This window comes from Camelus bactrianus, chromosome 3 (assembly GCF_048773025.1).
Source record: "Camelus bactrianus isolate YW-2024 breed Bactrian camel chromosome 3, ASM4877302v1, whole genome shotgun sequence".
NCBI classification, from domain to species: domain Eukaryota; kingdom Metazoa; phylum Chordata; class Mammalia; order Artiodactyla; family Camelidae; genus Camelus; species Camelus bactrianus.
The window spans coordinates 27,613,878-27,627,750 of NC_133541.1; the positions used below are offsets into that span (position 1 = coordinate 27,613,878).

The following is a 13,873-nucleotide window of genomic DNA, read 5'->3' on the forward strand; positions in this document are numbered from 1 at the left end:
GAATACTATAAATTCAAAATAAGAGTTTTATTTTTATATCCTTTTTAAAATCATAATCTTAATTCAGTTGTTTTTTAATTTGATTATTAAAAAACAAAATAGTATTATGTAGTAAAAAAAGAACTCATCTGGCAAATGTACTGTCTACTGATACTACCTACTTATTAAAAACACATTTCTACTAAAACTGTCCTAAAATTGTTAGATTTAAAACACCTGATATCTGGACCCAGCTGAGCTTTTATTTTACAGATCAAAATGCACAGATGAAAATACATTACAATAATTAATGAAGCCGTTCTAGTTTAGCCTGAAGAGATTTAAAATTCCCCGTGATGGTTTGTACTGCTACCGAAGAGCTCATAGACTGGAGCTCAACCAGATAACCACAAACAGCATCCAGGCAGAGATTTGTAAATCTTCTCCTATAAAGAAAAAAACACCTGATCAACCATCTACACATTTAGAAACATTTCCTCCTATAGCATTTCCCTTTAACTTCTGCTAACCTTACTTATAGTCCCACAGAAGAGCAAGGATCATGTGATTAAATAAATGGCAAATAAATGAAAACAGAGAAGGAAACTCAGGGGGTAGGTGAATTCCACATCAGCACCATTTTCCTTTGGAAGATAATAATGAGAAGGAGGCAGTAAGGGATAACTCCTTAAATTAATACTAAATTATAACTCCTTAAATTAATACTAAATTATTTACATTCTTTTGGCCTTTTCAAACAAATATACCTTGAAAGCCAATAATATCACAAAGGCATAACTGAACTTCCTAGGTCACTAATTCAAAGCAGAAATTTAGGAGTAATTCATAAATTGTATCCTTTCACTTATACAGAGAATTCTATACAAGGGTTGAAAAATGGAAAACACTAATCTTTCATACATGCTGACTGATGTCATTCAAATAGTTAATGCAAATATACACAAGAGCTTAAATCTATACTTCTTTTAGTCTCCAAATCTTGCCCCACTGTCTCCAAATTTGTTACCCAGATGTTTATTAGATGTATTTAAAAGCCTTTGTTATAATATAGTATTTAATTCATACTTACCTCTCACAATTTAAAACTTGGCTAGGATTCTCAACATATCTTGTCAATAGTACATGTATACAATCCAAGAGGTGCAGTGGCTTCTTCATTCTGTTCCAGAATGGATCCTATAAAGAAAATATACATCATGAGTTGTAAAGCAAATTGTGTCAACTGAATTTTCAATTATTTATGTTAAAAGAGTCATCAGAGTCCAAAGCAAAATTTACTGATATTAAAATAAACATTTAATATTATGTGGTTACTAAATTATATATCTAATTATGGTTAATATTAAACAGCATTGAAAACTGCCCTGTGATGTTATTTAGGAAGAATATCTAATGTACCAATCCACTTTGTAGAGCATGTAAGTTTCCTGTTTGGGAACCTGGGGTAAGAGAAAAAAATACATCTTTTCCTATCGGATGTGACACCACTTTTACTTTGAACCTATGCAGACTTAATCTGATAGTATAAATAAGAGGTTAAACCAGTAGTCAAAGAATGTTAATTCTAGATCTGGCTCTCCCATTATTAGCCATGTGATGTGAGCAGGTTATTTAGCCTCTCTGCCCTTGTCAGACGGAGCAGAAGATGGGGATACAACAACTTGCCATTTCCATCATAGGCTCATTGTGAGGCCTTCAGTGAGATATACAAGTGCCTCATAAAGCACTGTATGAATGTTTTGATTATGCTACTATAATCATGACTAGTACTAAGCACAATCTAGTTCAACAAGGTTTCATTTGGTTCTTTTAGAGTAAAAATTACAAAATATATAGTCTGATAAGCTTCAATATGGTGACAAAGATTTTTTAAAAATCGAGGTTATAATTGACATATAACATTACATTAGTTTCAGGTGTACAACATTGTGATTCGCTGTTTGCATACACTGTGAAATGATCACCGTAAGTCTAGTTGCCACCTCTCACCATACACGATTAAATTTCCTTTTTCTTGTGGTGAGAAAGAACTTTAATCATTGATATTTAATTATTTCTGGTGTGTATATATATATATATATATTTTTTTTTATTGAAGTATAGTCAGTTTACAATGTTGTGTCAATTTCTGGTGCACAGCATAATGCTTCAGTCATACATGAACATACATATATTCATTTTCATATTCTTTTTCACCATAAGTTAAACCATTGATATTTTAGATGAGGTTAAAGTGAATAAATATACTGATATTTTGTTCTTTTAAAGAAAATGATAATTCTTATTGTATTTAGCCTATTCTACTAAGACTAAAACATATGTAATTATATTTATCAATATTTTAAAATATTTGATTTGTATCATGACATATAGCAAAGTTAATTGTCATTATTGGGTTTTTAAAAGTCTGAAGTGTAATTCCTGATACTCAATCAATGAAGCAAATTTCTGATGCAACTGTGTTAGATGAGATACTTATAAACATACACTCAAAATAGTCCACTTCTGTATCTAGAATAAGTTAATAAATTTAACTAAATAAATTAATTGTATTTAATATTTTCCTTACCCGTGACTTAAACAACTGATCATAAACTTCCAGTAGTCTAGGTAATGGCACTCCAATTTCATTCATTGTCTGTATTACAAATCCCACATCCCAGTTCAAAGTACAAACTTGCTGCTCTAAGAACTGTACGATGAAATCTGGGGAGAGAAGAAGATCAGAAGTTGGGATTGTTAACTCTTTTTTTGCCCTCAGCTTTATTGAGATATAACTGACACGTAACATTGTGTAAGTTTAAGGTTAAATGTGATAATCTGATGCACATAAATATTGCAAAATGTTTTCCACAATAAGGTTAGTTAACATGTCTTTCACCTCATATAAGTACTATTATTTTGCTATTGTAGAATTGTTAACTTTTGATACTAAAAAGTAGGCCTTATTCATAACTGAGCAGTTTCTAGACAGAAATTTTTTAAAAAACAATTTTCAAAAGAAATTTTTAATAAAAAGTAAGGCATATACCACAATAGGCAAATCTATAGATAGTAGATTAGTGTTTGCCTAGGACTGAGGGTAATATTTCTTTTTGGGGAGATGAAAATGGTCTCAATTTAATTGTGGTTACACAACTCTGTGAACATGCTACAACCACTCAATTACACACTTTAAAACATTAGGAAAAAAACTATATTATAGTGAATTTGGGAAACAAAAAGATACAAGAAGAAAATAGAGACCACTCACTTTCCTACTATTGGAGAGGACCCATTGCTAATATTTCTTCAGTATCTTGAAATACTATATCTTCAATTTACTGGCTTTTTAGAAAAGAAGGGCTACTGCATCTCCATTTTAGGAATGTTAAATGTAACATTCATAAGATCCCTAAAAAGTTATCTATTATGATGATTCTAATTGTGGCCCCATTCTCACTTTTTCCTACTTGTTACATCATAGATAATAACAGTAACAATCAGATTCGTACTTGTGGTTCCTGAAATCTGAGCCTGACCATTGTGAACATCAATGGGCAAGAGGAATCACTAAAAAAACTGCCACTTACCCTGCATCTCCCCTACAAGTTACCATACAGATTTGGATAGGTAATAAAAATTCTAAAAACTCTAAATTTGTTCTAGTTTGAAGTCCCCAGGAGCTTGTTTGCCATTGAGAGAGTGACAGAAAAAGGAAGGCTTCCTCCACCCTAAACCTTACTGGGCTCGACAATAAAAATCTTAAGTCAAGGGGAGAGAGTGTAGCTCAGTGGTAGAGTACATGCCTAGCAGGCACAAGGTCCTGGGTTTAGTCCCCAAACCTCCCTTAAATAAATAAATAAGCCTAATTCCCTCCCCAACCCAAATTAAAGTCAAAGCAAAAATACCCTCTAAAGGGACCGTGTATATAATGTGGCCCTTTTGCTATTAAAATCAACAAGTTTTACATATAAGACATATACATAGTTGCCCTTTATTTTCTCTTTATTTTTCTGATCAAGGAAATGGCATGGCAGTTTTAAATACTGTACTTACAAGAAATAAAGGTATAATTATAATGGTTTTATTTCTTACCACATCCAGGGAATAAATCCTACATCATAGATGGTCTGTAAACAAGTGTGTACGTTCATTTTTTAAAAAACTTAATGTTGTATTTTCATGTTTCTCAACATTTTCCAAAAACACAAAGAGCTTAACATTCTACAGTATGAACAGATTTATGTCGATTCTATTGTTTTACAACTGAAAAAAACATTGCAAGTTGGCAAATGGCTCATGACAGAGTCTCCTACGCAACACAGGTAGTCAGCATACTTGGTTAAGAAAGGGGTTCGCAAAGATTACATTTTTAACACAACTACTCGCTATTTTAAAGAAAAACACGCCCTCAATATAATATAATAAGGAGCAGCTGAATCAATCACAGATTATCCATGCACAAAAACATCAGCCAAAAAATCTCCCCTTCTCTTCAAACTTGTATAAGGTTACCATATAATCACTATGCTGTTAGCACTAACCCAAGCTAGATATGGCTCACCTAAAGGAAAGAAGCGAGGTGTGCCAGCGTAAATTTTGCCAAGGAGCACAATCTTGAGACTAAGAGCATGCATCCTATCTGGGGAGCTCAACGTCACACTTTCATTCAGTTCTGTAAGAGAGAGACATATTAGAAACCTAAATTGTTTTCAATGTGAAATGTTTAAATTGGCTATTTTATTCTGTTTCGAGGTACAAAATACCATAGAACTTGTGTTCACATTAACGAGCAGATTGTGTTTCTGTTAGTGTGATGCACTTTCAAGTTACCAGGGCATTGGTTATGAGATTCTGAGGTAAGTGTCTCAGAATCCCCTATATTAAGCAGCGTAAACCACAAAAACGACACATCTTTTGTGAGAGTCCTCTCAAATTTTCACTGGGATCATTCTCTACAGGATCACCTCCACCCTACTCAGGTACCTACCCCTCTTCCCCCTATTTAGCTATATGTACAATTCTCATGAGTCCTACTACATGACCACTAGAAGCCTGCATTCATTCTACTACCAAGTCTAAATAATGTATAGCTAATATACCAACAACTGAACACTTACCTTTCTCTATAATATCTTGCCAAAGTGTCTGAACCAATATAGGGTCTGAATAACCAGCACAATGAATTATTGCAAGTTTACACTCTGCGAGTTTAAATGGGTCAGCAAATTCCCCATAAAGCTGTGGAAGAAAAATGCCAACATTATACATACAACCAGAGGTTAGCATTCAGAAATTAACAATGAAGCACTCCTTGAAAATTAAATCAACTGAAGACTTTATCTGAAGTTCCTAAAATAAGATATAAAGGTGTGATGACCTGTAGCTGGTCATAACTCCAGGCTGAGAATGGTAAATGTATGATAAATACATTTAAATAGATTTCAATATTGTCTTTTTTTTTTCCTTCTGGGTGGGAGGAAGATGCTGCAATGACATTTCTTTCAGAATTAGCATTGTCTGAATTAAGATTTGAGAAATCATGGAATACTGAACTGCTTCAGGGTACTTGGAAAAATGCCCAAGAATGATTGAAAAAGAAACTGTTCAGGACAGTACAGAGTAGGAGAGGCTTGGAGAGTTAAGCAAAGAGGTAAGTTACTTTTTCAAGACAAGAAACAAGGCCATGAAATAGACGGCAGGCGTTTTAACAAAGCTGCATGTGAGGGCGATAGGTTCTTGATAGAAACTAGCCTGGAAAGAGAAACTTAGCTCTTTAACCACAGTGGTGATTTGTCAGCCTTACTGACATGCTCCCAAAGATGGCTTATCTTATCTTGTGGAGATGGGCTAATCTTTCCCATGAAACACCTAGCAAAATGCAAAAGAAACAGGAAATCTGTAGATAATAGGTGACTGCTATAGGACTTCCACTTGCTTTTTTATTACCTTAGTTATGTCCATTAGCTCAGAATCCAGCTGAGAGACTGCATCCTGCACAGACGAATGATGGGAGTACTGCCTTTGTAACGTCTCTTGTATCTGAAGCTGGATTCTAGCAACCTAGTTTAGATAGAAAAAAGCAAGTCTTAAGTTCCTTATGATAAATCATCGGGTACTTAAGGAAATGACTCCTAGTATCTTGACTTCAAGCTTGTTAAAAATAATGTAAAAATAACAGCACAGTGACTGAAAATTTTTTGTAATTATTTATGGTGATGAATGTTAACTAGACCTATCGTGGTGATCATTTCGCAGTATGTAAAAATATTTAATCATTACGTTAAACACCTGAACAACTGTTTTATGTCAATTATACCTCAATAAAAAATGTATAAAGACTTTTATTATAACAGACTAACAACTCTGCACTACAACACAGATTTCACAGGGACTGTACCGTGACAGAGAGCCTTTGCTACCCACCACCACCTGTTTCTCCCAGGATTATAGCCAGATAAAATGGCTAGACTATACTTCCCAGCCTCCTGTGCAAAGTGTATGGGCACAAGACTATGTTCTCTTTGAAGGAATGGGAGTATGTCATGGCTGAGCTTTTTAAGGGAGTGAATGTGCTTCTTACATGTTTTTCCCCCTTGCTCCCTCTGACCAGAGGAAAAGGGAAGACCATTGGGAATGGTACAGCCACAAAACAGAACTTGGGTACTGAAATCAACCAAGTGGAAGAAAGCCATATATCAATTAGAAACAACCACTCTGGATGTTTGAATGAGAAACAAGCTTTTGTACTGGGACCATTATACATTTTGGGGCCCCTTAGTTGAGGCAGTTTAGCCTATTTCACTTAATACATCTACTTACTAGCTTCCAGAATAAATGGTGAATGTGATGTAAACTGCCTGGTGTTAGAACAGTTGGAAAAAACCTTTAGAAATGCCACAGAGAAAACTTTTAAATTATAGCAATGTCCTATGACCTAACTGTATGCTGTATTCTTAAAATCTTTTAAAAAGATTTATATATAAATATGAAAAGAAAGAAAAAGGCAGGAGAAATTAGGATGATCTATTATTTGCTACGGGAAGAAGGGAAAGTGGACTAACAAGTGGCTATTAATCCCCGTGGACAAGGCTCAAGTATCTGCAGCACTTACTTCCATTTTTTCTTCTAATTCGTGAAGGAATTCACCATCTGCAGCTATTGACGAAATGGCCGTGGAACTTTTGGCACTAAGAATGGCTCGAGCGATGTACTCTAGTCGCTGCTGAAGTGAAATTTCTGTGCTGGGGGGAAAACTCTTATTTTTTTTTATGTGAATTCTGAAGGATCCAATATATATACATATACATATGTATCAGTTATGATGCACTATTTTATACCAAATTAATGTAAAAGGCCGTCTGAAACTTGAAAAAAATTATTAGAGGACTTCTAATAAAAGATCCATAATCTAAGTCAACACATACTTATGTTTACATCCAAAGCAGTAACTTCCTATTTCAAAACTTTAGTTCAGTATATTAAAACTTGGATTCTTCTAAAATTAAATTAAAGACTTTTTCAGCCCTCATATTCTTCACTTCTCTACCTTACTGTGGCCAATACTACATTTCATTTTCCACACAGCAATGACAGTGACCTCTTAAAAGCAAAAATCAGATTACGTCACATGCTTTTTTCAGACCTGCCAATCACCTTCACCTACTCCTCTAACCTCATCTCCTTCCTCCCTTGTTCACCATCCCCAACCCCACTGGCTTTCTTTTTTGTACCCTAAACATGATAAACTTGAATCTGATGCAGCGCCTCTGCATAGACCACTGTTCCTGTGCTTGGACCACTTCTTCCATTTCTTTAATAGCTGCCTGTTCTTGTCATTTGAGAATCAATTGTGATGACGATTTATCTGAGGCCTTCTCTGACCACTCTTAACAAAAGGAGCTCCCTATTTCCCCAGGTACCGTCTCCTATTTTTATTGTATTTATGGGATCTGAACTTTTTGTCTATGATCTTTACTCACTAGAATGGGAGCTCCTTAGGAACAGGAACAGTGTCTCTCACTACTTCCTTCCTGAATTCCTTGAATATCACTGGTGCTCAAAATTTATTTGCTGCCTGACACACTGACAGGTGACAGAAAGCCCTAAGCATGTATCCACCTCCATGGTTACCATTTGCAGTCTTCCCCGATCCCCTAACTCTATCAGACCTGGCTCTCTGACATTATAAAGCAACTTGGCATTAAAAACAAACATAAGTAACTCAGTTAGTTGTTGGCAACCTCTCAGATCAACCAGTATTAAATGTAATTTCTGATACTCCATTCCAATCTGAATTAGGAAAAAAGTGGCTTTCTTTTCCTTTTAGAGAAGGTCTTACTTAAAAAACTGTCCTTCTGTATAGCCATGGCTCCTATATTTCCCCCTTCCAAAAAGAAACCAAAAGGAAAAAAAAAATTAACTCCTTTCTCCTATCTTGCAAAATATACGTGTAGATGACTGGTAATTAGCACTCTCTCTTAAGATCACATACAAAGGATTCTACATTTAGGAGCTTTGTTTTTTTCTTTGTCTCTTTTTATTTTATTTATGTTTTGGGGGTGATTAGGTGATTGATTTATTTAAATGGAGTACTGGGGATCAAACCCAGGACCTCGTGCATGCTAGGCACACACCCTACTACTGAGTTATATCATCTCCCCTGCCATGAGCTTTGTTCCTAAAAGGCTTTCTTTTTTTTCCCCCCTCATCTCTAAAAATCCCACTTGAACCAAACATTTTAAAAGTGGGTAACATTTCCAAATTATTTAAAGTAGAACATTCTATGGCCTCTAACTTATTTGCTGCAGCTTATACATGCAAAGAGTGTAGTGAGAAAGAGAGTAACGTAATAGCTGGAAAGTCATTTTATTGTGGAAAGAGACAGTAAGCTGAGAGCTGAGGAGTGGACGTACAGGGTCTCTCACAAGAAAAAGAAATTAGGTTACATATGTGTGTGAAGCAAATATGGACAATGAGCTGTTTTTAAAAGTTAGAGAATTTCTGAATATTTTACAACAGGAATATAGTAATTGTCATAACAAGGAAAAGGGTCAATAAATATTAATGGAAGGGTAATTAAGAACCACTCTTACATTGTGAGCAATAAGCAGCATGATAAAAATGGCTTACAAAGATTTGTAAAGTAATGGTGTCTAGAAATAACTATCTAAGAAAAATGACAAAAGTAATCCAGAAATGAGATACTGAAGGCCTGAGTAAGAGCACAGTCCATATGTACCTCTCTCTGAGTACAGTAAAAAAACAGGCACTCAAACACTGGATAAAGGAATGAATTACATAACCTCAAGATATAGAGTTAAAATAATTAATAATGCTGTCAATTCTTAACTGTGCAAACTATGAATTGACCAAGGCCTTTACCAGAAACTATGTTTTAGGCTTAAATTCCTTTTCTTAAACCAAAGACAAAGAAACTAAAGTCACTTCTATATATGTCATCTTCTGTATGTGAGAGGTACTTATAAAAATCAAGTGACTATTATGATCAAGGAGGGCAAGACCAAAACTGCTTTGGGTCCACACATACAATAATTATAACTGCACGGGTGTGCACATGTGTACACACAGACACAGAAACACACTTTCTCACGCTTGCCATTAACCATATCTAAACTCTTTAAGTAACCATTCTTATTAACTAGGTTTAGTGACAACTTTGCCTCAATAACTTACTCTTCTTAACTTAATCAATCTCCAGATTTTAGAAATAGCACCGAATTATTTCGGCAAAGAAAATTCCAAATCAAGAGGATCACATTAATGATCGGTCCAAAATTTTACTGTCTTTTAATATGGAGATCTAATTAGAAATTTCAATTACAAACTTCTTTAACAGGATTCTTAATAATCCTCAATACAGATACTCTAAGAGCTTTTCAGTAATTTACACCAACGTGAGAGTAGAAGAAACTGGTCTGGAATTTATAAAACATTTAAAATTATAAAGCCTTTGAGAAATATTTCTTTTTCCTTTTAATTAAGAATAGTAATTAATTGCTGTTAGGCCGAAAAATCTAAAAACATACTTTAAAGAAAAGGATTTAGAAGATAGTTTGAATAGAGAGTCTTTAGTAGGAGGTATTTAGTACCTACTACACACTATTAAGAACAAAAAAAGAAAAAAAACTATAAGCTTTAGGTAAATCAAAGTAAAAGCACAAAAATTCTACATATGTATAACCTGAATAAGGTTTATTCAATATCTGAAGTCTGGACAGAACTAGACAGAGCCCGGGTACCCATAACTCTCCACAGTGAGAATCTTTCACCATACCTGTGCATGTCAGCCAGTTTGGACAGGACACGAGCAGCGTTACTAAAGCTTCTGTTCTTCTCATAATACCTCCAGAGTAAATCCATATAACGAACTTTGTTTTGGTCAACTTTGGCCATCCGGACTAGATGTGGCTCCAGAAATGGAGAAGCAATCTGGAAATTGTACAGTTACTCAGAAACATTTTCTGACTACCCATTTGATCTTTACATAGAGAATGTATCATCTTATAGGTGTGCTTCATTTTATGAGTATGTAAGCAGTTATTATAATCCAGTAACATAAAAGGGAGGGCAATTTTTCTCATTATAGGTGATTTTTTGGTTTGTCACAGTTAATCAAAGAATTGCTATGATAGTTGCATTGGGCTGATAAAACTAACAGTATAATCCAATTAGAAATTGTTTAATAAACTTTGAGAACACAGCTATTGATCCCTAGACTCTGAGCTCAAAAATATCCTTGTAATCAAGTGCCATTTTACAGACTGAGGAACACTGAGACAGTAAAAGGACATTTGTGAAGTGACTTAATGGCAGAGCTAAGACAAAGTTCAAGTTTCCTAACTCATAATCCAGTGATTTCCATCCCACAATATAAACATAAAATAAAATATAAAATATAAAAATCCTGATCAGCTTCTAAATTACAAGAAAATTAGAGCAATAGCTTACTCTGCCCACTAGAAAAAAGTATTACAATTGTTGGCTTTACACTAACACTTAATGGGTGGTATAGGGTGAGAAACTGAATTTCCTGTAACTATACAAGTGCTTAACCCATTTAGTTACGTTTCTTAAAAATGTAAATTAACAATATTGGTATAAAAAATAATTTTACCTGTAGTAGTTTATCTGCAAGGTCAGCTTGTATTAGCCAATTATAAAGGGCAATACTAAAGAGTTCATCTTTGGATCTCTGAGACAATTTAAGCATTTGTTCAAACTAAAATAAAGAAAATAGTAGACATTAGCACAGTTCAGGTTCTGTTGCTCGACACTGGGACCCTGAGCCTTACACAATACTGGTAAGAAATCAAGAATCCTTAAATTGTAAGTTCTAAGAGCTACTCTGCTTCCAAGATGATTATGCCACCACCACCACCACCACCACCACCACCACACAGAGCTTCTAAACAAAATGTATTTTCAGAATGAAAATGTGCTGCATCTCTTACATGATGTCCTGCTTCTTCATTACTCAGCATATTGGGATCAGATGACAAAACAGGAGGCCCAGGTTTTTTGGGTACACTGGGAGACTGAGGAGCAGCCTTACTTTGATTTACCAGTTCTTGAAGTGTATCGGTAATACACTTATAACTGTTTAACCTGAAAAAGAATGAGAAAGCAGCAATTATATTATTTAGTTAGCAACTGATTTCTTTTATCTAATTTAAATACACACAAGAATTTAAAGATAATTTTGGAGAAAATACACACACACACAATTTGATATTAAATATAATACAAATCATACACTTTTCAACAGGTTTGAGAAGCATTTGATTAAAAGGATGAAGTAAAAAAAAAAAAGGAATGTCTTAACAAAAAACATGCCTGAGGTTATATATCTCCTTTCTGGACATACATTTTTAAAAAAACTTATTTATTTTTTTGTTGAAGTATAGTCAGTTTGGACACACATATTTTGGCAGTATCTCTAATAATTTGTGAACATTTAAAAATCATCCTTTTAAAAACTAATCTTCATCTAGAACCAGACATTTGGGGCGGGGTAGGCGTGACAACAGTTTTCTTTCTAAAAAAGTTAGCTCATTTTAAATTGACATTAATAAAGTCTCAAAAAAACCACAGAGGCAAGTTCAAAAACACTTGTAAGTCCTTAAGGATTCCACCAGACTATAATATACTTTTATCCATAGGCTAAGAATTATAATCCCGACTCAGACCTTTGATAAAACAAGACATTTTTAGGTGAAAGCGTAATTCAATTTTATGGGGGTTGTACTTGAAATACTATTTTCGTAATACTATCAAACTCTACACAAAGAAAAGTCTGTATCCATGAAGCTGACAATCTGCTAACGTGATAAAACTCACCTTTCTTGGAAAGCCTGAAGTCCCACGATGTCTTCTTCTGGTTCTCCATGTTTATAGAAATGAAGTCCAAGACCCTGAGGATCTTTTTTCTCTGCAGCAGTAAGAGACAGCTCCACCACACCCTCATAAAAACGCACTAATGGGAAAGACAAAGGGCAAAGAGTTAAGGCTTATTATTAAGTGGATACATTTTTTCCTTAGCTGGCTTATAAAAGTTCTGATCAAGGTTATTGTGTTTCTACTGTCTATTAGTCACCTATGGACAGTATCATATAAAGTATTTCTGGTAAGTCTACCAAAGCAAAAGGTTCCAATATGCCTAAAAGGCAGCTATTAAATATATTTTCTTCATTGGAAAAAAAATTTCGTATTTGAAATAACAAAAAGGAGGACTGCAGTTCCTTGACAGAAAAAAAAAAATCTTAGGATTCAAAACAATATTTGTACTAACAGTTACTACATCAAGTTTGATTTGATTTAAATAATTTTAAAGTGAGCAGACAGGTAATATTTTAAAAATGAGTCAAAAGAATCTAAAACACCCAAAAAATAAATGTAACCCAGAAAGCAATCTAATACAGATAGTTTAACTGGACTAGGACTGAAACTGCGATGCTAAAAAGTTACACATTTCAAGATATTTTTTGTATTATTATGCTTACCACCCAATAAAACTCTTTTTGAGTATTATAGCATCTGCAGAAGCTGGTGCAGTCATCAAATACTAAAACACAAAAAATGAATTTCCTGTGTCATATCAGTTGGGCCACTGAAAGCTGATGGAAGATCTGCCTCTGAGTTAAGAAGAAGACAGGAAGACCATTCTGTTTCTCACCTTGTCTATACTGAGCACAAACATTGGAAAGGTCCACTTGATTGCTGATTTTCTGATATTCCTTTAATGATTCCCTTAACATTCTTTCCTTTTCAATCTTATTTTGAACTTGTCGGGAACGCTGGAGAAGCTCATTTGCCTAGAAGTGGAGATGACAAGAACTTAAAAAGATAAAATCAAGCACCTAGATGATGCCATCAATACAAGTTTTAATCTACGTCTAAATTTGCATCTGGTTTTTTATATTTAAAAACAAAAAACAACTCTACAAACTTACTTCTTCTTAATTTTAGGCAGAAAAGTTTTTGACCAAAAAATCCTAGCTATTCTTAATTCCTCTCACAAATATGTTAAAAGCAAGACAGCTTTTGACTGGTAAATCTCTTGCCTAGTCAATACAGTATTGGTCATCAGGCAGTCCGTGCAACAGATTTTTTAAATTATTTTCACCTGTAGGAAAGGATCAATAAAAATCGCCCAATTAACTCTAATTCATCATAGACTTAAAGTCAGTGATATTTTTCTTAACTTCTAAATGTATTTAACCATTTTTAAAATATGATCTAGAAATACTATCAAAGATACATTATAGAAGAACTTATATATGGATTTTAAGAAATAATGCATTCTAACCCCTTTCTTACACAGATGAGGATTATGAGGCCAGGAGAGGTTAAGAGACCTATCCAAGGTCAT

At 34.2% G+C, this 13,873-nt stretch overlaps 1 protein-coding gene across 1 annotated transcript in view; it reads right to left on the reverse strand.

Moving 5' to 3' along the window:
• Positions 1 to 222: 222 nt before the first annotated feature.
• NUP155 (nucleoporin 155) overlaps positions 223 to 13,873 on the reverse strand; it is a 52,265-nt gene continuing 38,614 nt past the window's right edge. Inside the window, exons 24-35 of the mRNA XM_010957018.3 lie at positions 13,178 to 13,316; positions 12,343 to 12,478; positions 11,457 to 11,610; positions 11,120 to 11,224; positions 10,280 to 10,434; positions 7,097 to 7,226; positions 5,932 to 6,045; positions 5,103 to 5,223; positions 4,547 to 4,657; positions 2,570 to 2,706; positions 1,070 to 1,176; positions 223 to 425 (exon numbers count right to left, since the gene is read on the reverse strand). Coding sequence (XP_010955320.1) covers positions 287 to 425; positions 1,070 to 1,176; positions 2,570 to 2,706; positions 4,547 to 4,657; positions 5,103 to 5,223; positions 5,932 to 6,045; positions 7,097 to 7,226; positions 10,280 to 10,434; positions 11,120 to 11,224; positions 11,457 to 11,610; positions 12,343 to 12,478; positions 13,178 to 13,316 — 1,548 coding nt within the window. The 3' untranslated portion in view covers positions 223 to 286. The remainder of the gene's footprint in view (positions 426 to 1,069; positions 1,177 to 2,569; positions 2,707 to 4,546; positions 4,658 to 5,102; positions 5,224 to 5,931; positions 6,046 to 7,096; positions 7,227 to 10,279; positions 10,435 to 11,119; positions 11,225 to 11,456; positions 11,611 to 12,342; positions 12,479 to 13,177; positions 13,317 to 13,873) is intronic.